At 37.7% G+C, this 25,008-nt stretch overlaps 1 protein-coding gene across 1 annotated transcript; it reads left to right on the top strand.

The window, feature by feature from the left end:
* The first annotated feature begins 42 nt into the window (after window positions 1–42).
* Window positions 43–25,008, top strand: PEX1 (peroxisomal biogenesis factor 1). The gene is made up of 24 exons (XM_071560695.1): window positions 43–227; window positions 1,251–1,394; window positions 3,245–3,328; window positions 3,566–3,680; window positions 3,767–4,539; window positions 5,936–6,055; window positions 8,068–8,191; window positions 8,791–8,900; window positions 10,177–10,277; window positions 11,579–11,711; window positions 12,431–12,527; window positions 13,600–13,770; window positions 15,070–15,224; window positions 16,465–16,654; window positions 16,858–17,024; window positions 17,798–17,932; window positions 18,522–18,586; window positions 19,400–19,542; window positions 19,620–19,723; window positions 20,502–20,678; window positions 21,762–21,992; window positions 23,382–23,582; window positions 23,918–24,048; window positions 24,724–25,008. Exons 1-24 carry the CDS (start codon window positions 99–101, stop codon window positions 24,806–24,808), a joined length of 3,885 nt encoding a protein of 1,294 aa, XP_071416796.1. The 5' UTR covers window positions 43–98; the 3' UTR covers window positions 24,809–25,008.

Genomic DNA, 25,008 nt, shown 5'->3' with positions numbered 1-25,008 from the left:
CGCGCCGCGCCCGCATTGGCCGGCGCTGGGCGGTACCACTGCCGGGCCGGTGGGGGGGCTGTCCCCGCTCTCAGGGCCGGGCACGGGGCGGTCGCGCCATGGCCATGGCCGTGTGGGGCTGTGGCGATCCCGGCGGAGCCGCCGTCGCCACCATCGCCCTGAGCGGGACCCGCGACTGCTTCCTGCACCTGCCGCCCGCGCTGGCCTCGCTCCTCCGCCTGCAGCAGGTACCGACGCGGCGCCGCGCGGGGCCCGGCGCAGGGAGGGTTGCGGGAGGGCAGCACCGCCCCGTCCCATCCCGTCGTGCGGGCACAGGGGGCACAGGGGGCTCAGAGGGCACAGGGGGCTCAGAGCCGCCGCCCGCCCCGCCACCGACCCCTCTGCCTCGCCCCCTGCGCTGCCATCCATTCCCAGGAGCACCCAGGAAAGATGGGAGTTTATCTCCCCAGCCCGGTCTGCACCGGGAGCGTCTGCTTGTCTCTCAGCACTTTATTTCATATTAGTTTCCATAGTAACTCGCCAGCATTACCCGAATTAGGTGTGAATTTATCAGTGGGGTGGGAGGTGAGGTGGTTATTCTGTGCAGAATCCGCGTTGTTAGCGTAGGTAAATAAAATGTTTCGCTGTAGAAGGGGCTCCCGTCGGGCCGAGGGTCAGTGCAGGGAGCACCTTCGGCCGTAAATAACATTTCACACGTGGAATCGGGAGCACAGCTTGCCTTTGCCCCTTTGTGCCACGGACACAGAGCAGGACAGCGTGGAAAATGGCAGGAGTGAGCGGGTGAGGAGGAGGCGGCGGGAGCAAAGCCCCGGAGTCCTGGCACGAACCTCCTGATTGCCCAAGGCCCAAAGGGCCATTTCACAACAACAGCACAATCCAAACGTGTGAAAACCTGCTCTTTCGGCTTTTCGTCTTCTCCTGTAATGCAGAAGAAAGAAGAATTACTTTTCTTACTTACAAATAAAAATAAAAGTCCATAAAATATTTTAAAAATTAAATTTAATATTTATATATGTATATATTAATATTTAAATAATTAAAAATAAAAATGAAAGTCTATAAAAATAAAAGGCTGTTCAAGAGTTGAAACCAACACACTCTTCTGTGTTGAGTTGTGCAAATAACATGTAAAATCCAGAAAATACTTTTAATTCCTTTGATCTCTCTAATTAAATACAATTAAGATTGTCTAGTAATCATCTTCTTTGGCTTGATTTATGTTAATTTATTTATTTATTTGAAACTCATAGGGCCAAGCTGTGAAAGTATCCTGTGGTCATCAGCCAATATTTTTGAGCTGGATGGAAATCAGGCATCGAAGTCACCAGGGTGAAAATATTGCAGAGATTAACAGACAGTTGGCAGAGAAACTTGGCATCACAGATGGAGAACAGGTTTGAAATGCAGTAATGTTTTTTTAAATTTAAATAAAGAATGTATTACAAGGTACCTGGAAAGGTAATATTTTATGAATTAGCTATGACTTTCTTTTTTCATGTATGTAGACAGTAACTTCATTTATATCTGCTCAGGAGGAAAGTTGATGTCATGAAATGTCTTAAATGTGAAAAGATTTGCTCTTAAAGTCATTAACAATTGCCTAAGTGGTGTTAGGATAGGCTTGTAGGTAGCTCTGGCAGGGATGGACCAACTGTTCAAGTGCCATTAATTTTAGGAAAATACATTTTTAAGCAATTAAACAATTTGGTAGTGGGAATATTTTGCTAGGAGTTCCTGGTGTTTTGAAGAAACTATTGACCTACTGCAGAGTTCTTCTTGTTTAACTTACTTAGGGGTTAAATTTTCATCCCTTTTTTCCTCCTCTTCATAATATGTTCCCATGTGTCTTCTTTCTTTGGACATGTACTTAAATTCACCTCTTACTTTTGGACACTGTTAAACTTCTCGTAAATGACTCTGTTGTTGGGCAGCATTTGAAGAGATGTCCAAGAGGCAGGCAGAGTTTTGGGACATGCAACTATTAAAATCTCTACATCCAAGGGGGTTTTTATATTAATAGGTGGAGATTTAAACAAAAAGAGTAGAAGGGAATTGCTCTGCCCAGTATTGTTGTGTAGTGTGTTCCTATCTGCTTGTTCTCTCCATTTGCAAAATTTTATTTAGCACAGTAGAAGGCATCAAAGAATGTGACTCAGAGCAGTACAGTAACTTACCTTGTTTACCTTTTTAACATACTTTCTCAAGAAATCATGTGCCTGGTTGCAGAAACCTCTAATTTAGTAGTTCAGCAGCAGGTTATCTGCCCTTTTTAGTTCTAGCAATTAATAACCTTCAACAGGAAGACAATTGACAAATGAAACCGAAGAAAACCACACCCAGCTGTTGCCTGGAATAATCATCTGTACAATCAAATGAATGTGTGAATAATTAGGTATTTTGCCATTGTTTTGGATTCAGGAATTGCATGTTTGCTGTTTCATAATAATATGAGCTTCTATTTGCCATGTTGGGGGAAAGATTGCTCTCAGTTTTTGCTTCACACTGAGGACTTAGAGGAATTTAAAATCAATTGCTACCTTTATAAAGGGCGCCCTGATATAACTCTCTTTCAGAGTAGAGGTAACTGGTTTTATCTCAAGTTTGTTCAAAAATTGATGACATGATGTTGTTTGAAATTTGTTACTTTTTGTCAAATGAAACCTTTGGTAAAAATTTTTGAAATACATGTTTAATGCATTCTGAAAAACCTAAGCCACAGTAGCTTTTATCATTCCTCTTGATCCACAGGACACTAAAACTGTTATGTGGAGATGGGGCTGCTGCCTATGAAACTGTTCCTACGGGAGCTGGGCTTGCTTTTGTGTTGTGCTTCTCATTTTTCAGCTGGTTTTGCCTTGTCTAAATTTGCCACAACTCAGTGGTTTTTTCAGCTTTTTAAAGTCCTGGTCATTTAAAAATAAAGATTAAAAAATGGAAAGATGATTATGTGATCAAGATCTAATAAAAATTCAGTCTTTGTTATTAGCTGATCAAGCTTTTGATGCTTTTTCACATTCATTGCCGTTCATGGCTTGCTGAAGCCCCAAAGTGTGCCCAGTGCATCCATTTCCAATCCATTGAGCATTAATCTGCTTATGAATTACCTGGTGTCATTAACATGGTGTAGGTTCCAAGTATTGAAAACATAAAATTAAGGGGATGTCAATTTTCTAGTGGAAATAAAGGTGGAGCTTATATATGTTTAAAAATATGAAGTGAAATGTTTTGGTGTTACTTTTGTCAGGTGTTTCTTGAACCCTGTTCCCACGTCTCCTCCTGTCAGCAAGTAGAAGTGGAACCACTCACAGCAGATGATTGGGAAATTCTGGTAATAAAGCCCTTTCTACTGTTCATGTCCAAGTCTCAGAGATGACATTCTGGCACAAGCAGTTTTTTGCACAATGCCCCATTCTTTTCAGCCCCTCAGGAAATACTAAATGTAGTGGGGTTTAGTTTTATTTTATATTTCAAACTGTGTATTAGAAAGAGATGTAGAGTTTTAATTTTGAAACAAACGTTAAAAATGTCTGCAGTATTTTATTTATAATGGTGTTACATTTCCCAGGAACTGCATGCTTCCTCTCTGGAAAAGCATCTTCTTGACCAGATTCGAGTGGTATTTCCCAGAGCCGTCTTTCCCGTGTGGGTTGAACAGCACACTCACATTTACATCAGAATTGGTAAGCATTGTTGGAGGCCCTTGTGCCTCCAGGAAGATGTTTTCCTGGAGTGGGTGCATTCATTGGCATGTTTTGTTCACACTTAGGTGCACTTATGCCAGCAGCTCCATTTGGGAGATTAGAGCCATGCACAGAGCTCCTGGTGTGTCCCAAAACACACGGACCAGAGGGGAATGTCACCAGCACGCCTGCCACAGAAAGTGACATCTTGCTCAGAAATTTTGTGAAAAATAACATGGAGCAAGAAGAAACAGTAAAGGATCCTTTTGCCAGACAACCTTACTTAAAGCCTGGAGTGCTTGAACAGAGTGAGGCGGATGCAGACATGACATTTGGCTCAAATGTTCTCCCAAATATACGGAGTTTCATAGGGAACATTTTCTCTCATACATCAGAGCAGAAACAAAAGACTTCTTGTGATAAAGATGAAATGAGCACCTTGAAAGACAAGCAGCTGAACTTAATTCGTATGGATTCCATTTTTAGAGTGTGTCAGTGCCAGCCTCCCAGCGTGCAGAATGCATCTGCCACCCATGCATTTCTGAAATGCAATGCTATTCATGTTTTTCCTTGGAATTTAGAATATATTGATTTGGATCCAAATCCTGTAGTATCTTATGGGAAAATTAATGAGCTGCTTTCCCCAAGAGAGCGTCATGAAGAAGCAAAGCAAAATTTGCCACTTGAAAAGCCAAAGCATTTGACTAATACTCAAGACAAAAGTCATTCTGATTCCAGTAGCAGTCAAGCATTCAGTGAGGGATCTGTTGTTCAAATTGTTTGGAATGCATTTGAAGACCTAAAGAGTGTGATAGAGTATGGCCACAATGGGGAAGCCCTCCATGCTGGAAGAGTTTGGGTCAGTTTGAGCACACTTACCTTTTGGGCTTTCTATTTGATAGTGTTTTCTATTCGATAATTGTGGAACTGGCTACTTAACATGAGGTTTTGGGATATAGACTTTGTGTTAAACTTTCAAGCAGACTGTACTAGACTCAAGTACTGTTTGCTAGAGCTGTGCTCTGCAGTTATTCTGGACTGCATCATTTACCATCATACTCCAAGATGTACAGTGTACTCTGGGTTTATGCACCCTTAGCATTTTTTCGCCAAATGAGGAAAATGCTTCAGCATTTCTGGAGGGAGTGCATGCTTGCTTCAAGATCTGTGGGTGGCCATTGTGTTCATGAGAAAGTGAAACTATCCACTTATATTTCAGAACTGCATAATGAGGCTCTTTTCATCAGTTAACATTTTGAAATCTGCCTTACACTCCAGGGGTCATCGAACTGTAAAGTAATGGGATCACATATCCTAGTGCTCCATGCCATTTGCAAGTGCTTTTATATACTCTTTAAAATACATTATAAAAATTAATATCAAATAACTAGTTTTTATATAATTTATTTTAGTTTTTATATGCTATTCTGCAAGGTGGTTCAAGTCCTGGTGTGGAGATATGATTTATCAATGTGTTCTGATAGAACCAATGCCTGATTATGTTCTTTCCTGGAAGCACATGTGGTATCAGCAAAGATAAATAAAACATGCTCCTGATCACTGTTTGACTGTTTTGACATAATAAACTCACCACTCACTTATTGCTGTGTTAAGAATGAGAACAAGAGCCTGCAGTGGTCTTTGCCACAAAATCTTTTGAGAGACGTAGTAGTTTTTCAAATGCCACCAATCATGAAGTCTCTCAGACTTAAATATTTTTGAGATGTCTTCAATCTAGATAGAAGTTTAAAATAACCCAGCATGATTGAAAAGGAGCTTAATTTTTAAAAGGGCAAACTGATTTAGGGAGAGTAGATTTTCTCTCTCTGTGCTGCAGCCGTGCTTAGTTCTGATCTGTGTATTTACCTGCCCATGTAAAATTAATTTTCATCAGAAAATGAAAATAGAATTGCTGTTTTTCTTCTATACTAAAAGCATTCTTATAACATTCTAAGAATTCCTCCAAATTATTTTTTAAGCTTTTGGGGTTTATTTAAAGAAGTTGGTATATGATAAGATGTAGGGAGCACGTTCACAGATAGGATGAAAGGTAATTATAAGTGTGCATGAAAGAGTAAGATTTAGATACCACCATCAATTTTATTGTTTCCTTCTTAAGTCTCTTGCAGATTACAAATAGATCAGTGATCAAATGTAAAGGCTCTATTAGTGATGAAGATATTTATGTTGTATTATGTATGCAATGATATGACTATTTTACTTTCTAATCCTTGCTTTTATTAAAAATATTTCAGATTCCAGATGGTCTGAGAAAAAAACTGCGCATCAAAATACACTCAACAGTCCGAATTCAGTCAGTTGAATCTATTCCTAAAATTCCTGTATCTCTTACACTGCAGCCCAGACAGAACTTAGTGAGTTGATATTCTTGGTCACGTAAACGTGGAAAGTGTTGCTCTGCTCATGTTGGGGAAGTTTTATGTTTATTTGTTTTAATTTGTTAGATGATGGTTTGGAAGTCATCTATTGTGTGTGACATAATTGCAAAGGAATTTCTTTTTGTGTAACTCATTGCTTTTTCTATCAGTTTAAGTTAATAGGTTGCCATGATCTATTTAGTATTTTGAACAGTGTACTGTAAACATGAAGCCATTAATTTTGGGTTGCACTTGGTAGATATTTCAATTAGTTTAGCATGCTAACAGTTAAAACTGGTAGAGATCACAGAGGATGGAGGAAATAGAACTGAATTTTGACTTCTTGTTTTCAGAATTAGAGGAATGCTATATAGCACCTTTTAAATCATAGGCTCTTCCCTTTTTCTCAAATTGTGAGAATGTGTGATGTCTTTTTAAAAAGGGTGTTGATATGAAGGAGAAATGGCATTGATAGGGATAAGATGAATTTTCTGTTAAATTAGGTCTCAAGCATGAACAGCACTGTCCAAATAGCAGCAATAGCCAATAACAATTTTGCACCAGATCTTCATTTGACATACATTAATGTGGGTTCAAACTTAGCAAATATTGTGTGTATATTTAAGCCTATAAAAAACAATCATAAAGAGTAAATAGCCAGTTTAAGTCTTCTGGGAGAAGACATATTCTTCAAACATTGCAATGCCCAATGGATTTGCTAAGAAAGAAAGTTGAAGTGAAATTATAATTATTCTTATGTACTGTTTAGTTTTTTACTTTCTTGTAATTTTTCTTTTCCTCATGCTGAAGATTTTATTTTCTGGAGTTATATCATTGAATCCCTCTGTTTTCCTGTAACTGAGACATATTCTGAGTGAGCATCTGTGACTGGAAGAATATACTTATTACCAGTTCTCACAGTCCATCAGATGTAGCTCTGGAATGATGTATTTCTTCATAACATACTGTATGCTTGCTATTGTTCAACACTGGGCTGATAATTTCCCACATTAGCTGCCCCTCAAAGCCTTAAATACAGCACTTGCAATCATAGAAAGGTTTATGCAGGTTTGCTCTTTATCCCCAATATTCTAATTTGGTTTCTTACCTATAGAAGAATGGTTGGACTGCCTTTTTTTTTCCTTCTTCTTGGAGATAAAAGAGGTATTAGTTGGACTTGATGATCCTTGTGGGTCCCTTCCAACTCAGGAGATTGTGTGGCATTCTAGCAGCTATCTGCTAAAATTGTAGAAAAAGTAGTTATGTGTTCTCTTGTATGTTTTAAATACTGATTTCTCCCTTTCCTTGATAATTCAGTTGAAGATTTTTTAGTTCTTGAAAAAACCCAGGCAAATAGAGAAACAATAATGACTGTAACTTTCATTTTCCTTTCTGAACACTGCTTCCAAGATCTTGCTTGATTCCCCCTTTTCTAGACAGGAATTATGCTACTATGATCGGGTGCTTAGGCAAGAGATAAGCCATATAGACTCATTCCATTTATGTAGGTGATCTGGGATAAGTTGCTTTGTCTTTTTGCCTGCCTGTTGAAGTTTATTGGTTGTGTGCCTGAATTGGATGAGCCCAGGGTTCTTTATATAGGAAAAGGGTATACAGGGAAGAGAGGGGTGTAGCCAGCACCTAAAACAAGTCTCCAGTCAGTATTGGTGCATCCAGGAGATGAGCAGTGCTCTTGGATATGGCAAGACAGATAAGTAAAACAAAAGCAGGTGAATTTCCTTGCCCTCACATCAGTGTTCCAAAGACAAAATCTTTAGAGGTGGTGTAAGATTCAGCTGTGGCTGTAGCAAGGCCTAGACAGATGCTTTCCATAGAGCAGTTGATAGAAATGGTGTTGGTTGGCAAAATGCTCTTTTCTAAATGAATAAAACTTGTATCTTCTTCCATCTCTGCTGCCCAAGAGAAACAAATCCCTGCTGCATAGAAAGAGAACATTTTTACTTACACCCAGTTTTGTTTTATTTACCTCTGTCCTTTCTCCTGTTTAGCCTAAAGATATACACGAGGATGATGTTAAATGTGCTTTCAGTTCTTGGCTGCAAGATTCCTCTACTGATAACTACCCGTGGATAATGACAAGCACTGACTGTATACATCTGTCTTTTAAAGAAGGTAAGGGTAATGCTGTCCTGTGCTGTAGTTGTCTTAACTGTCCACTGTGGAATTTATTTTGCCAGTTGACCATTTAATATCTGTATACACAATTTAACATAGGCAGTTAAATGCCACCCTGACACCCGATCCCATCAGATCTCAGAAGCTCAGCAGGGTCAGCCCCGGACTAGTACTTGGATGGGAGACCTCCTGGCAATACCGGGGCTGTAGGTTCTAGTCCTGAGGACTTCACTGTCACCATCCAAGCTCGCTCGGCTGTGGCAGATGAACCTCAGGAGTTAAACGGTGGGGCCAGTTCTGTGCACGCTGTGCCTCACCTAAAACATCCACTGTGCAGGCTGAAGGGGCACACCCACGTGGGGAGAGCCCTGCCCGAATCTTCGTTCACAAAACCTGGCCATACACTCACAATTTAACATAAGTGCTACCTCTTTACACTGAAAGTGTAAGCTTGAAGTATGCATTAATAATGATTACTCTTTTTTATTCTTTCATTTTGGATTATATTGTGGTAATACTCTAATCTGTTTTATCTTGTGAGGAATGAAAAACGAATTTATTTGGAATTTTAATAATTGTTCCTTGGGATTTTACAGGAGTGGAGGAGTTTGTCCTTAATGTAGTGCATCCTGTGCACATTGAAGAAAATAAGCCTGAAAATATTTTTATACTGGGTCCCAGTTTGCTGCAAAAGACTAATATACAAGTAAATATCACATAGTATCAGGTATCAAGTAATTTAAATTGTTATACTATTTTTTGAGTATTTTGCATTTTGTATGTAATGTATTTTGGTTTCCCTTTCAAAATAAATTGTCAGTCTATTCATTAAATTAGATCTGCATTCTTTATATTATTTTGTAGCCTGAGGCCCCAGTAAGATTCCAGACATGTGGTGTTTGTCACAGTTTCATAGTCTATATCAAACTCTCAGAAAAATCCCTTAGAACAGAGGAAAGTCAGTACTCTCCAAGTTTGAACATCCTTATACTTAGTTGTTCTTCCCCTCTAAACCACTTCACAATGTAACTGGCAGGAACAGTATCTTGTTCTGTCAAGATGAGACATATTCTGTATTCAAACCTATCGTGCTTACCCTGCCTTCTCTCTCTCCTGTGCCTTCTGTTTCTTTCATGTTTCCTTTCTCAGTAGAATAAATATTCCTGTTTCATATTGGGGTTACAATTTCCATTAGTAATTCTGATTGAAGCAGTGCCCATTACTCCAGGATTGTGATGATAGGAGTAGGACAATTTTCATCTTTAAACTCATACAGGGTAATATTAGTGGAGAGTTAAGGTGTCTTTTTTGACTGTTTGGAACAGATTTGTTCTGCAAAGTTTAGGATTCCTGTTTTAAAAAAGAAAGTAAAATAAAAGCTTCATTTTTACTAGCAGTAAGGTACAATAAGGCTTCTACAAATTGTTGTAGTGACTCATACTAGGATGAAAAGGCAAAATGCATTTTTTAATGCAGTGTCAGCATCTGCTACCAGCCTGTTACTGTCTGTGAACCTCTGTTAGCCATTTGCCTGCCCCGCTTTCCATACTAGCTCCTGGTGAACAAGATTGAAAAATTCATGCCAGGTATTTGGTTAGGGTTAGGGTTAAGGATTAGGGTTAAGGGTTAGGATCTGTTTCACTGTTCTGCCTCACGAGTACTCCTGCCAGCACAAGAGGTGAGGGCACAGAAGGAGGAACAAGTTACAGGTAGGCAAAGAGATGGGCTGCACAGTTTGGTTTAAAAAGCACTTGGCCCAAAATCTAGTCATAGGTTATTATTGCATCACTGTCAACACTGGATTGTATTTTGGAAATAATTGTATCTATTCCATTTCACCATTGCATCTTTTCTTTCAAGCACAATAAGAAGCATACAAGCAACATTTTCTTTACTGAATTCCAAATATGGCTACTCACTTTTATAAATCCTTCTTCTATAGTTATATTTAATCTAAAGTCCTGACTCTTTCTCTGTTGTAGGTTCTTTTGCATCCTGTAACTGGAAAAGCTGATGGTGACAGCCAGCCACCTGTGCATGATACAGACAAGAAACTTCTGTACCACAGACTAAATGATTTAGGGTGAGACGTTTTCATAGAAAAAAGCCTGGGAGGGAATCGGAATCAGAATCAGAAAAAAAGTAATATTGGTAGAAATTCAGTTTTTGAAAACTAAGCCAGATCTAAACAAAACTCTGCATCTTCTGTGTACGTGGGTAATTTTGTCTTTGAATGGTCTTACTGCACTGAGTAGAAAACTTCATGTGACTAAAGGTCATGAATATTTCAGCATGTCTGTCAGTAGGATGGGAGGTCTCAGAACTGAGACCACATCAGAATTGGAACTCAGAACTGGAGAGTTTTAGAAGAAACACTGATAATTCAGCAGCTCCTGCTGTTGTTCTTAGTAGTATAGACAGACTTTTAAATCTTCTGAGGTTTCCAAATAAAGCAAAACAGATAAGTTGCAGTCTGTCTGTTAGTTCTTTTCCCACAATAACTTCAATCTGTTTACTTGTTTAAATAAATTGAATAGTATGGGTCTCAAAGAATTACAGTTCTTAAAAGTTTTACCAGAATTGTCAGCTGAGGAGAGAACTGCAGAGTGCTGTCATCCTCAGTACAAGGGAAAACAGTGGTACTGTGTAGCAAAAATGAAGCAGGGATGGGGCAGAGGAGACTCAAGGCTTGTGGTCAGTGTTGTGAAAGGCAACTGAGAATATTACTGAGACATTGTGAAAAGCATCTGAGGATATAATTCTTGAAGAAGGATGGGAAACTGATACGGGGGCAGTTCAGTAGTGATGGGATGTTAGAAACCAGGATTTGTTTGTTCATTCAGTTTCTCATGGAACAACACTTTCTGTTTAAAGCTGAAGTACAAAACTTGTCGCCTTGCTGCTTGTGGACCTGACAGGAGCACTATTGTGTTGAAAGTCACAAAGATTTAGGACAAGTGAAGGACAAGGATGTTTTCAAATGAACTATGGGTTGTTCATTTCTAAAAAGGCTGGGAAGTTTTCTGACCCAGCCATGCTCCATGTGTTACCAATTTGCTAAGTTCTTTAGTAGCAGATACTACAGTAGATGAAGCCCCAAACGATGGTTAACTCTTAAGTTCTGAGATCTACCTTATGCTGGTATGGGGTACAATAATAGATAACCCTTCCCTCTGTGGGCGTGTTCTGCAATGTCTGTCTGTGTCCCCTGTGTCACGACTGTGGAATAAAAATGCTGTCTCTTCAGACTGAGTAGCTTTTTCTTGAAGAGGTGAAGTACATCACAATCTGTCAGCATTGTAGATTCCCCATAGTGCAGGCTACTGCTGCTTGTGTGTGCACTGATGCTATGATAGGCCATTTAATGTTTCCTTTACCCCACAGAGGAGTGGACAAATTAGGAACATCTTTATTTGAACACATAAGCCACAGCCTTCTGGGACGTCCTTTGTCTCAAAAGCTGGCTGCTGTTGCTGTGGGACTGCGAAGTGGAGGGGTCCTTCTCACAGGAGGAAAGGTACATACTTCACTCCTTACACTTTGCAAACTTCCAAATTGTTTTCCATAGTTACAAAATTATTTTCATTAGTTTTCTTTGATACCACGTAAATTTCAAAGAATAAAGAACAAGCTGCAAAAAGAGCAGTCAATGGAACAGAGGTAATTCAGCAAAATGTCATCTTACAGAAGCATATACAGATTGTATGCACATTTCATCAGTATGTATTCATAATTCATATATCTATATAAAATGTAAGCTTTAAAGATCGCTATCAATGCAATTTCAGTTTGTTCCCATAGGGGATTAATCTACTTGGTGTTTATAGTGTAATAAACACCTCTTGTTTCTGAAATATGAAATGAAAATAAGATATATTTTCTCCTGTTTTCTGACATAAAATGGCAGTGGAGTTGATACTATTCCTGTTGCCTCTTACAGTGATCCATTTAATACTGTATTCCATTGAAACTAGCAGATGTCCTAACACTGAACTCAGTGGAAGCAGAACACAATTATGTAGTGGATGTATCCACTCTGAATGTGTTTATACTTGTTTCACTCTAGGGTTTGGTCTCTACCAAGCGAAGACAGAATATGTGTATACTTTAGAGAGGAATAAACCCAGTGTGTGTACAGCTTTCCAAGCTTGTTTACTGGTGTGTACTCTGACAAAACCACAGAAACAGAAGGAACCGGTTCTGTCAATTTATATTCACTCACATTTATTTTTGTAGGGAAGTGGAAAGTCAACATTAGCAAAGGCCATCTGCAAAGAAGCTTTTGACAGACTGGATGCTCATGTGGAAGTAATTGATTGTAAAGCTTTAAGAGGTATGATCATATTTTTTTTAATCTCAAATGTTTGCTGTGTGATAAAGAGGCATAGTTATGAAGTTACTATATTTTGTCTTAATAATTATTCTATTATTATTGCTATTTTACAAGGGTATTTGATGCCCCACAATTCAAATCTCATGCAAATACAGCTGCTGTAAGCTTATGTCAGACTTTGATCAGTTTCTCTCCCACATACTACTGACAAATTCAAACCATGCTTGCCATGCTTATTTCTGATTGCTACAAAATAGGAAGAAGCTGCAAGTTGAACTTTGCATTTTTTGAGCTGTGCTGGCTGAAGGAAGTGTTAACAAACCATAAGTGTAAAGGATGTCTGTATTACTCAGTGAAAGAATGACACAGGCACCAAAGAAGGGTCAAATGACCAACTGATTATGATGGCACATTCACTAGCATGCTGTATTTGGCAGTAGTTGCCTTGCAGCACTCATGATTATAGATGATGATGGTGATGAGATGAATCCTTAGATTTTGTGACTTCAAAATAAGTACTTTGCGCAAAGTCAAAACAGGACAAAAAGTTTTTTTCTTTTTTCATTTGCTGGCCTTTTTAAATAGTCGTACTGTTACAGGGACAGAAGATACTCAGTTGTTTTCTTACAGAGCCCTTGTCCTGAATGGATGTACTCTTTTTGCTTAAGTCCCTACTAAGCTTCTTGCCCCAGAGAAAAAGGGAAAAATCGATAAAGGGCTAAGTCCTTCACTCTGGAAAATCAAAGGACTCTTCAGTAGCTATTTTAGAGTGCTGGTGATACTTGTCTGGTTTTAGCCACCTGGAAATTAGACCTGTAGGCTTCTGTAGCAGTTAGTGAAAGATGATTAATCTCACTGTAGGACATGTGCATCCTTGTAGTACTTTTTTGGTAGAAGATGTGGACTCTTTTCTCTGCTGGTTGTTGACTCTGTTTTAATCTTCGTACCTGGATTTATGGATGTAAAGTTAAGCTAGACAAATCAAAACATTGTAGCATTATGTAAGCAAGATGTAGTTAGGCTGATTGTTTTTCCTAATATGTTCTGTCATTGTAATAGTATTTTGTTTTAGGAAAAAGATTAGTAAATGTAAGGAAAAATGTGGAAGAAGCTTTTTTAGAGGCAGCGTGGAGACAACCATCCATTGTTTTGATGGATGACCTTGATCACATTGTTGGAGTACCTTCTACACCAGAGCATGAGAACAGCCCTGAAACTGTTCAAAGCAGTAGACTTTCGTATGGTAATACTGTGCTACCTGTGTCTGGATACAAATATAATGTAACTTAGAATTTCTTGCATCTGAATTGCCCTGTCTTACCTGAACAATTCTGTCTGTATCGTTATTGCCTCTGGACCATGTGATATTCAGTCAGACATTCACAAATTTCAGTATGTAGGCCAGTTGTGGACCACCAGCTGAATCAAAGTAGTGCACTCTGGAGCTTGGAGTGGTCCTTGCCAGTGGTGGTTCCACTGCTGCTGCTGGCAATGCCTGGTGGCAGTACCACTGCCAGTGGTAAAGGCCTCTCTGCTCTTTGTTCATGCACTCAAATATGTTGCAATTGATTACAAACTGCAGATGAATCTTTAACTGACAGTTGCTGATTTTGTGTTTTCCATAATTATTTATATTTACAGCGATATATAAATTTCATACTTACGTTTAGAACCAACTTCTTTTAGATGAGTACAACTTCCTTATCATTGTACTTTATATACTTTGTAGAACTTCTGTTTTGTTTTACAATGTAACAATCCACAGATGTTAAAAATGAGATCAAGATGATCAATTGTAGTTTGATATCCTGTATACAGTTCCTTTCTATTCCCAAAAATCTAGGCAGGGATAAGTTGCAAATTAAATTTAAATGGTTAAAATTAATAAAGCCACAGCAAAAATATCTCCCATTTCTTAGCTCACTTTGAGGGAGTTAGTATAATTTTTGCTGAATTACTTCTGAAATCCAGAAAGTCTTACTATAATTTCTTTTTTTTAAATGTGCTCTTAAGTTACATGCAGAATTGTTTGGGTTTCTTACTACTATATTTAAAGGTATAGTGCATACCACAGAGCTTTAGAGTTTTAAAGATTATTCCTTGAAGATTTACCTTGCATCCTTAATTTTTCTTACTTCGGTGTATTACTTTTTTCCTAGAGTGCTTATTTTCTGGGCTTAATATCTATTTTTATTCTTACAACCTTCCCCTTTTTTGTTTGCTTGGAGGGAATAATAGCACACACAAAAATGCATGTTTAATATCCTGGGGTAGGTGTCATCAGTGATGTTACAAAATTCGCTTTTCAAGAGCACTTCTGATACCATTTTATTAGTGGAATGTACTGTCCTAGAAAAAATTACATCTTTTTTTTTTCTAATTTAAAAAAAACCCTGTAAACATGGGAATAAAAATAATATGCTGTAAGCTGTTATTTTTTGTGTGCCCTGATGCTGCTCACCAGTACAGTAAAAATGTCTGTTCTGAAATGCAGAATCTTTTGTTACTTTGTAATTCATGGAGCAATGTCTTCTGTGTTTAGTTCTGAAAGATCTAATCAAAGAAGTTATTTCCATGGGGAGTTTGATTGCATTAATTGCCACAAGTGAGTCTGAACATTCCCTTCAACCTTCCCTGGTACCAGCACAAGGAACTCACATATTCCAGTGCTTCAAATGTATCCGATCTCCAGATCAGGTAAATTCAAGTGAAATGGGTAAAATCTCATTTGCCTTTTCATCAGTGTCAAATATGATGCTGGAGCAGCTGCAAAAATGGGAGGTTACACCTGAAGATGAGAAAAAACTCTGGAAATCTTAGAAGTTCTTTCACTGTTCTTGAGTATCTCAGAACTTACATCTGTCATTACAAAGTTGAAAAAACCCAATAGGAATAATCCAGTAAAAACTCCTAATCGGCCCCACCCTTCAGTATATCCAGAGGATATTTCAGTTCAACCTAAAACAAGTCAAGTTGTCTAACACAGGTGGGATAGGCATGTTACATGTAAGGGGATGCTAAAGAGGATGCTAAAGGAGCAACTCTGTAAAAACATGTAAGTCACCACAATTAGATAAATGAAATTTAACTTAAGTGCATTTTTGCTCAGTTCAGAGAAATAAGTATGTCCCTGGAAAGTGTATTTTAAAAGGGTTATTAAAACTAAGTGTTAACTTTATGGGAAGGTTTTTTGTGTTCTGTATTAATTGTATCCCTCTACTTTTGAATATAATCCATTTGAAAAGAAAAATGAATAGAGAGAAGAATAAACAGGAGAAAGCAGATACTTTGAATCCCTGTGTACCCCTGTGTATTTAACATGAGTTGTTCCTATCTGTGTGTCTTCTGTCACAGGCCAGCAATTAAAGGCCACTGAGGAGGGGATTCTTTGTTGGATGCAGTGTAGCTTTCTCCAAACTCCTGCAATTTTTTTTGCTTTTATTAATTTTGTAGTCTGCTTTTACTAATTTTAATACTAACACACAAGTAAGGATGACACATCTGGAAGAGTTAAGATCTCAAAAGATACCAGATTATGTGAAGTCTTTTTATGTAATGCTGTGTATTTCATCTCAAATGTATTCTCTACTAATATTGACAAAATGAAAGATGTTCCTTTTCCTGTGAAACAGAAAAAATGGATGTAAAACAGTGAAATTTGGAGGTGGAGTGTTGTTCTGTTATTATTGTTGGATTTAAGGTAGCCATGGCGAGGTCAATACTTAAAGTTATAAAACTGTTGAAAGTATTGAAATGCACCTGAAGAACTGGCATTTATTTATATTCATGCCTGCTCAGGTTTTGTTATTTGAAGGTTTGGTGACATGCAGATATTTAAGGAAATTGTAGTAACTCATACATATTTACACTTTGAGTTCCTCTACTCAATATAAATAGTAAACTCCATATACACTTGCTGCACAACTCTGTTTTTCAGAAGCAAAGATGTGAAATGCTGTATTCCATAATAAGGAAGAAACTGAATTCTGATCCAAAGAACTTCTCTGATCTTGACCTCCAATGTATTGCAAAGGAAACAGAAGGTTTTGTTGCCAGAGATTTTACTATGCTGGTTGATCGTGCCATTCACAGCTGTGTTTCTAACCAGAGTGCATTGGATAATGGTGGTACGTTGAAAACAAAGTGGTTTTTTTCATGGTCTTACTGCTGTTATCCAGAACTGGTGGACAAATACAGGAACAAGAAGAGTCAGGTTTTATGTTTTGTGTTTAAAATTTAATTAATTATTACATATTGTGAGGAATTTGTTACTGGTAGTCTTTGTGTTCTTTTTTATTCAGGGTTTCTTTTTTCTTTCATTTGTAATCAGAATTGAACCTGTCAACTGTGGATTTTCAGAGAGCGATGAAAGATTTTACTCCAATAGCTCTGAGAAATGCCAACCTTCATAAACCCAAAGACCTTCGCTGGGACAGGATTGGTGGCTTAAAAGATGTGAAGCAAATACTTATGGATACCATCATGTTACCTGCAAAGGTACTAAGTTCTTTTAAATTAATTAGTTGAATTTTATATGTAATGCTAATAGGGAAAGAATGATTTTTAAGGTGCAACACGTATTTGATAGTAAGATGACATGATTTTAAGCTACTTTTTGTAGCTTTTCAGTCTCCAACTGTCTTCAGCTACTGGAAAACTCTTTCTCTTTCCCCTTTTCCAAATACAAAAGGCAATGGCTTGATCAAGTGTTGCTCTAGAATATTGGAGTGTTGCTACATTCTTCTTTGCAGGGTTTGTGATTAGGCTCTGTAAAGATAACATTTCCTTCTGTCTTCTTCAGTGCTTTTGCTAGAGGAGTGGAGTTTTTTTTGATGAATGCCAATCCATCAATCCCACTTTATTTTACTTTGGCCTTTCTGCCTTGCTTGAAACTTGAGCATTGAGATGAGGCATCCATTTCAGTCTTCAGAGAAATGACTGAACAGTATATTTGATATCACTCAGTGTTAAAACAGGAATTTAGAAGTACCAGTATGGACATTATAAAGCTTTAGTCCATCCCTATTCTGGCCTGTTTCATCTTGGCAGAAAATTCCACTTGTTTGTATTTTAAGTACCTGTTAAACCTAAGAACCTACTTCAGTCCCAGGTAAACTAATAACAGTCCAGTGAGCTGTTGGGATAATAATGTGGATAAATAAATTTGATGCATTCTGTTTAGACAAAAATCATCAGTAGTCAGTGATGTTACATTGCATTACAGAATAATTATGTATTTTGGTATGTAACAAATTGAAACTCCTTTCCAGTATCCAGAACTATTTGCAAACTTGCCCATACGACAGAGATCAGGAGTGTTGCTGTATGGAGCGCCTGGGACGGGAAAAACGCTCTTGGCAGGAGCAGTTGCAAGAGAGAGTGGAATGAATTTCATCAGCATCAAGGTAGCTAGATTGTAAGATTAATTGGTTCATTGTATTGACTGAATGAAATAGCTTGACATAGTACCTGAAAGTGTGTGCTTGTGAGGGCAAAATACCAAAGTAAGAAACTCACATTTAAAATTTTGCATGTCTCTGGATGTCTCACTATCCGATTTCTGGAACTTCACAGTTTTATTACTGAGATTTTTTTATATACTTATTTGTTAGGTAGAATTATAAAATTTAATTAGATCTTAGTTCTTAGTTTCTCATTTTTTTATAAAAAGAATCTGGGTTTTGGTTCCATTGGACAATGAAATTAAGCAATATATTTTAAACATTTTTTTAAAGTACAATGTAGACCTTTGTCTTGTGATACTGTAATACATGTTCTGTTAGAGTAGAAAAATGGAAATGACTACTTTAAAATAAGTTGGAATGCTTAATAAATTCTTTTGGCTTATCCCCACTCCTTGGCTCTTCTATTAAAGCTGCTACTGTCTTGGTCATAAGAGAATTCACTCTAGTACACAAAATATATGCTGATGTTGAATTACACATTAAAATGAAAAAACATGACATGAGTGTTATTTTCTCTTTATTTTTTTAGGGACCAGAGCTGCTCAGCAAATACATTGGAGCAAGTGAACAAGCAGTTCGAGACATCTTTAACAGGTTCATTTTGTAAAGATTTCTGATGTTATCAATTCATATTATTGGTTGAAGCACCAATAAGTAATTTTGTTGTCTGAGGAGAGATATGGCATCAGATTACAAAAGCATCTGAAATAATCAGTTGTGCTGAACCAAATGTGCATGTCTCGTCAGGTTCAGCTTGACCATCATTATTCAAGAACTGCATGTTTGGCTCTGATCAGGAGTGCACTTTTGAAGCTGCACTCCCAGTTCCCTCCATTTACAGTGTGTTGGTTCACATCATAGAAATGTCTGTGAAAACACATGCTGAATTCTTTTCAGCTGATTCCAGAAGACAGTCAAGTGTGCTCCAACTAGTAATGCACACTTAATACATAGGGTCATATTAGACTTGGTATTGAAGTCCTCAGTGGCAGTGGTTTGGGTTTTTTCATAAATCTGCCCTTGACTCGCAGTGCTCATCACTAATGTAAACATATCCTACACAGCCTTTGCTTCTCATGTAATTTATCACACAACCAGTCTCTGTGTTAGATGTATGTAAACCAAGAGCCCATTTGCAGTGATTGGATTTTAGAGCTTTTGTGTACATTAAAACAACAGTTGAGCACCTCTGAAATGGTATTGCAATTATGTCGCACAAAAGGTGCAGTGATTCCATTGCAATCCAGTTCTTCAGAACCTCTTAAATGCTACAGAAAATAGATTTTCCATTCTGTCATTAAAGAGAACTGTTCTCTGAAGCAAAAAACATTTAGTATTTCTAAGCAATTTTACCTGTGACTGAAACTTAAACAGATTTTAGCATTGCCTCTTTTTTTTCCCTTTTAGAGCTCAGGCAGCAAAGCCTTGTATCGTTTTTTTCGATGAGTTTGATTCTATTGCTCCTCGCCGAGGTCATGACAACACAGGAGTTACTGACCGAGTGGTTAACCAGCTGTTGACTCAGTTAGATGGCGTGGAAGGCTTACAAGGTAGCAATTCATCTGTGTGCTCCTTTTTATGTAAAAGTTTAGCAGATGTTAATGTCATTTTTCTGTGCTTTCCTAAGGGGTTTATGTGCTAGCTGCTACAAGTCGCCCAGACTTGATTGACCCTGCTTTGCTAAGGCCAGGTCGACTGGACAAGTGCCTGTACTGTCCACCTCCTGATCAGGTGAGGAAACAAATAATTTCATATGAGAGGCAGGAAAAAAGTCAAACTAATGGGCTTTGTTCTCTTGTTTATATTTAGTGGTATTTTACAACAGTATAAATTCTCTGATTTTAGTGTCAATGTGTTCACATAAAACTGGGGAAAGAAAAGGCTTTTTACCACAGTCTTCAGGATCAAGTCATATCCTGTGGATATGGGCAAATAAAAAAAAATTAAAACAGGAAACTAACCTGCACAAAAAAAATGGATGCAGTGTAGTGTTTATAGTGTTCTGTCCAGTAGGTATGGGATTTATTTGAACCGTAGCCATTCCTGAGGGTTTGATTCCCATTTTATGAGAAAAAAAATTAGTGCTGTTCATCTTCAGCTTAGTTCACACATTTAACAATTGCCACATCATTCCATTCTGACACACACATGATGAAGTTAATACTGTGCCTTAGAGCTTAGATACAGTCTCTTCCCTCCCTTTTCCTATTTGTTGTAAACTTCTGGTTTAGAGTAAGATCATTCAGATAAACCAGAGTTTTTCACTTCTGTCATACTTTTATGTATAAAAATCCCAGATATTAACTGGATATTAAGAGAAATGTTTCCCTGTATACTGCATTTGGTTAGGGGTAGTGTCTTTTTAGCATCAGGGGATAGTATCATCTTTAAGATAGAACTTTCTCCCTCGGAGAGGAAGTTGCTTGTGACAGGACCAAAGCATCATCAAGCAATCGGGACAAGGGAAATAACAGGTTGCTTTACTGACACTTTTCCCCCTTTTTTACAGAATTCACGCTATGAAATCTTAAAAGCTCTCAGTCATTCCCTGTCCTTGGCAAATGATGTGGACTTTCAGGATTTGGCAGCAAAAACAGAACAGTTCACAGGGGCTGACCTAAAAGCTTTATTATACAATGCCCAGTTAGAGGCGATCCATACTCACTTAAGTTTAGGTTTAACACAGGTAAGTAAAACTGATAAAAAACAAGTCTCTCCTCTTTTGAAATTGATACATTTGAAAGAGTTCTTATTATCCATGGTTTTTTAGCAAAATTATGTTGAATAAGTTGTAGTTTTGCTATATTTTTATATAGAGGACTAAAATTTTAGTATGTTTGCAGAAAAATAAAGAATAATGTAACAAATTAGTTTAAATACTTCCTAAACACCTTCATTTCATCATAGGTGTTTAATGTTAAACAGATTTAGACTTATATAAATCTGTTTATCATGGTTGTGAGGAATGACTGGGAGAGATCCCACTCAGAATTTCTTAGAAACAGCTACCAGATTTGGTTTTGAGATGGCACATTTTGGATGATGGAGGAATCAAGAAATTGGTAGTTTTGTGGAGTTGTTCCAACAGACTGAGTTTGATTGAAATCAGGAGAGAAGTGGCAAGAGCTCCTTTCCTCTTTTAGCCTCTGTTCAGCCACCTCTCCTCACATTTTTAATGCCTGTGTTCTGGTTCTAGCTGGAAAGAGGGAAGAAAAACAAGAACTTCAATAGTACATATATATAAATTATCCATATACTCAGTGGAGCATGCTCAGAAATTTCTTACAGATAGAAGTGTACAATCAAAAAGGTTTGCAAACACCAGTGTAAAGCAACAACTGTGATTTCCACATCAGCACTTAAACTGTGTTGGCTGTGAATAAAAATGAGTTCAGCAATTAGGCACTGTAAAATTAGACTCACTTCAATATCCTGGAGCACTTTAAAAAGATGTTAAATTGCCTGGAGGTTGAGACAGAAATGATGCAGTTCTACAACAGAAGGTGTACTTGAAGTTTGCCAACACTTGCTGTTACTGAGTGAGACAGTTGAAACAAATAAAACCTTATCTCCTTAAATTATTTTCCTAGTATGAACACAGAAAAAGCATTGGATTTTCTTGCAAAATATTTGGAAATACACTCCTAAAGAAGACAGATTACTAGAGTAAAATGTAAATCAATGCTTTTATTTGCATGGTATATGAAATTTTTTCATTTATTGTACTTAGTTACGGGCTAACTCTTCTATGTACTGTTCTTTTTCACAGGATTTTGGATCTAGTTCTGATAGTGACCTCAGTCTCTCTTCCATGGTTTTTCTGAACCATAGCAGTGGCTCAGATGATTCGGTAACAGATGGAGACGCAGGGCTAGAGCAATCTCTTATCTCTTTAGACATGTCTGAGTTGGTTCCTGAAGACCCAAGGTCCAACATGTATCGTATTTATTTTGGAAGCTCTTATGAATCAGAGCTGGGAAATGGAACTCCTTCAGAACTGGTAAATTTTGATTTTTATATATATTACTACGTATGGTATGATTTTATAAATACAATATGTCTGCTTTGACCTTCAGTCCTTTAGTCTTCAGTCTATACCTTGTAGTCACAGTGGGCAAGGGGATGGAAGGATGTGATTTGACACAATACATTATGGACTTTCCTGCAACTTTGCAGGACTTTAAAATCAAAATTCCAACATACTGCTTAATACCCTGTAATGAAGCAAACTGCATTCATACTAGATTTTACTCTCTGGTCAAATGGCTTGTTCCCTTCCAAAGTTCAATACTAAAACAGTTTTCAAATTTTTGGTAGTTGGTTTGTTTGTTGTTTTTCTTTAGTTTAGTTTTATTACTGAAGAATGAAGATCCAGCTTCCAAGAATTAAGTTATAATCTTAAGAATTAACAAACCCCTTTCAGTTTCCAATAAAACATATGTTAGTGGAATAATCCGACCATGGAATTTTGTAAAGAACCGAAGTAAACCTTAGATTCTACTGTTGTTCTTACAAAGCAGGATTCCTGATGTGGCAGTTTGGTGTTGCACAGAAAGCAGCACGTTCCCTGGCCAACGTGCAGGTTGGCTGTCCAGCACCTGCACAGGGATCAGCTGCCAGCGTGTCTCACTTGGCTGGCAGGTCAGCAAAGCAGGATGTGCTGCCCCCGAGCTCCCTGTGGTGAACAGATGATTTCAGAGTTCATGTGTGATCCATGGTGCATTAATTTTCAAAATCTGTTGTAGGACTGTTACTACAAGCAGTTATCAAAGACTCTTACTTTCAAAACTATCTTGTGCTGGTTCTTAAAGCCAAAAATAACTTACCTTGACATTAGAGAACTTACTACTGACTGCTAAGGTGCTTTTGTTGTGTTTGATCTCACATTATAGATGACAGGGTTTGATTAATGTATCTTTAGAGACTTCAGTTTTAGTCTGACTGAAAATTCTTCAACAAGGCTACAAGGACTTTGATCTCCTAAAATTGTTGAATTCAAAATGTGCATGTTTTACCAAGTACACAAAGAATTTGGAGGTGATGAATATTTAAATTCAAAAGTACTTCCAAAGCTACCTATATAAACTTGTCCAGCTTTGAGTCAGTAAATAAAACAATAGACTTAGCAGACCTTTATTCTTTTTGAGATGGGCCATTGGAAAAGTATTTACATTATTTCCAAACCTTAAACACTTCATAGCCCAAACACCTGCACAAATTAAGGTAAATCTTCCTGTTAAAAAGTTATGTATGTGATCCATTTCAGAGAGAAAGTACTATTTTTGCCATGGAGGCAAGCTTATACTGAATTGTGGGGCAATTCTTAATGGTGTAGTAGCTCTTTTGGATCCATAATGAGTTAATGTATTTCTCCTTGTGGTCAATTTAGAGCTCTTTGTGTTTGTCTGGACCAAACTCCATCACTTACGACTTGACCAGCCTCGCTCAGAGAGATGTAGCATCCTCTCAACCTTCAATGCTTAGAGCAGCTTCTCAAGAAGGCTCCCTGGAGAACAACCAGGAGCAGCAAATAGAGCACCTGAGGACAGAAGTCAATGCTATCAAAATCAATAATAAAAGCAAGAATGGAGTATGTGGTTTTTTGTTGTTATATTTTAGTCTTGACACTTCTCTATTGTTTTCCCACACTTCTTCGTATTTCAATAAATAATTCATGCAATAATTCTAAATATTATGTAACAAAAACAGCAAAGTAATACTTAGTTTAAGGAAAATAAGGCAGATGTTAAGATCTATATCACTAAACAGTTGTTTCTGTGTGATTAGGAGAGGTGAGGGGGCTTGTGGCTGTGTTTATAATACATTTGTCTGTACATGTAATGAGGAGGTTCCAGAGTCAGTGATACTGATGGTGCTGTGTTTCTGTGGTGACTTTTCATTGTCTGTTCATGGCTCTGTTTCCAGGAGGACAGCACCTTTAATCAGTCAGGGCTTGCCAAGACCACCTTAATTATTACCCAGTCCCATCTGATGACTGCACTTCAAGGGATGAGACCATCCATTAGTCAAGATGACTGGAGGAGTTTTACTGAACTGTAAGTATTACTTTCTTTTTTGTATTTGGGAATTCGGTGGAGATCTGGTATTTGCACATTTCTTTTTCATTAGAAACACAGTAGTTTCTAATAGTGCGGAATCGCAGCAGAGCTGAATAACTTCCTGCAGCATTTTTTTCAGAAATATTAAATTAGATACTGGGAAAGAGAAAATATTTTATCCATTAATTGTCTTTTATTGGTTTTTATTAATGTAGGACCTAGAAATTGCAGACCAGAAACATCTTGTACTATGTTAAGAGTTGTACCAGTACAGAGGCACCGATGCTCTAAGGCTTAGAGCAAGGTCTTTCCTGCTCCCACTTAGAAGTAGCCCCTCATATTTTCAAATTGCTGGGGTTTGACTCTGTGTAATGGTCTTTGTAGCTGCCATGTTTAGGAAAAAGCAAGAATCTGTGCAAGTATAAACATACTGAAAACGAGAATGTTTCCACAGACTTGGAAGGGACTGAAGTGAAAAGCTGGGGAAGAAAAAGAAGCAGGACAGAGAGTTCTTTGAGTTGTGGTTTGGGGGTGAAAACTCCTTCAGCTCCCCAGGTCTGAGAATACATGCACTCCTCCTTTCAATAAACATCTCTAGTTGTGTGCTGCATTAATGTGCATCTGAAGAGGTATATGCAGTTCATTTCAGAATTTTCTAATATCTCTTTCTAGGTATGATAATTTTCAGAATCCCAAGAAGAGGAAAGGACAAGTTGGCTCAACGTTTAGACCAGGACAAAAAATGACTCTAGCTTAGTAACTTCTATTTGTTTGTAATTCCTAAACTGTAACTGGAAATGAAGATGTTATTAAATCAGATTATTTATATTCATATGGATTTATTAATGCAGCCATTGAAGATAAATTTCTTTTAAACTTACATGCTGTAAAATTATGTCACATTTTATTTTGAAGAAAATTGTTTTCCTTCAGATTATTAAACTTTTTGAGAGAACA

This window comes from Pithys albifrons, chromosome 7 (genome assembly GCF_047495875.1).
Source record: "Pithys albifrons albifrons isolate INPA30051 chromosome 7, PitAlb_v1, whole genome shotgun sequence".
Classification (NCBI taxonomy): domain Eukaryota; kingdom Metazoa; phylum Chordata; class Aves; order Passeriformes; family Thamnophilidae; genus Pithys; species Pithys albifrons.
Note: the sequence above shows the minus strand (reverse complement) of the source record. Positions and strands in the feature narration are given on the sequence as shown.

What these genes read in the sequence shown, in the direction of transcription:
- PEX1 (XM_071560695.1), top strand. Translation starts at nt 99, where the DNA reads ATGGCCATGGCCGTGTGGGGCTGTGGCGATCCCGGCGGAGCCGCCGTC. An exon ending in CACAGACTAAATGATTTAGG is followed by an intron (nt 10,278 to 11,578) that starts GTGAGACGTTTT and finishes TTTACCCCACAG; the next exon opens with AGGAGTGGACAAATTAGGAA. An exon ending in GTATCCGATCTCCAGATCAG is followed by an intron (nt 15,225 to 16,464) that starts GTAAATTCAAGT and finishes TCTGTTTTTCAG; the next exon opens with AAGCAAAGATGTGAAATGCT.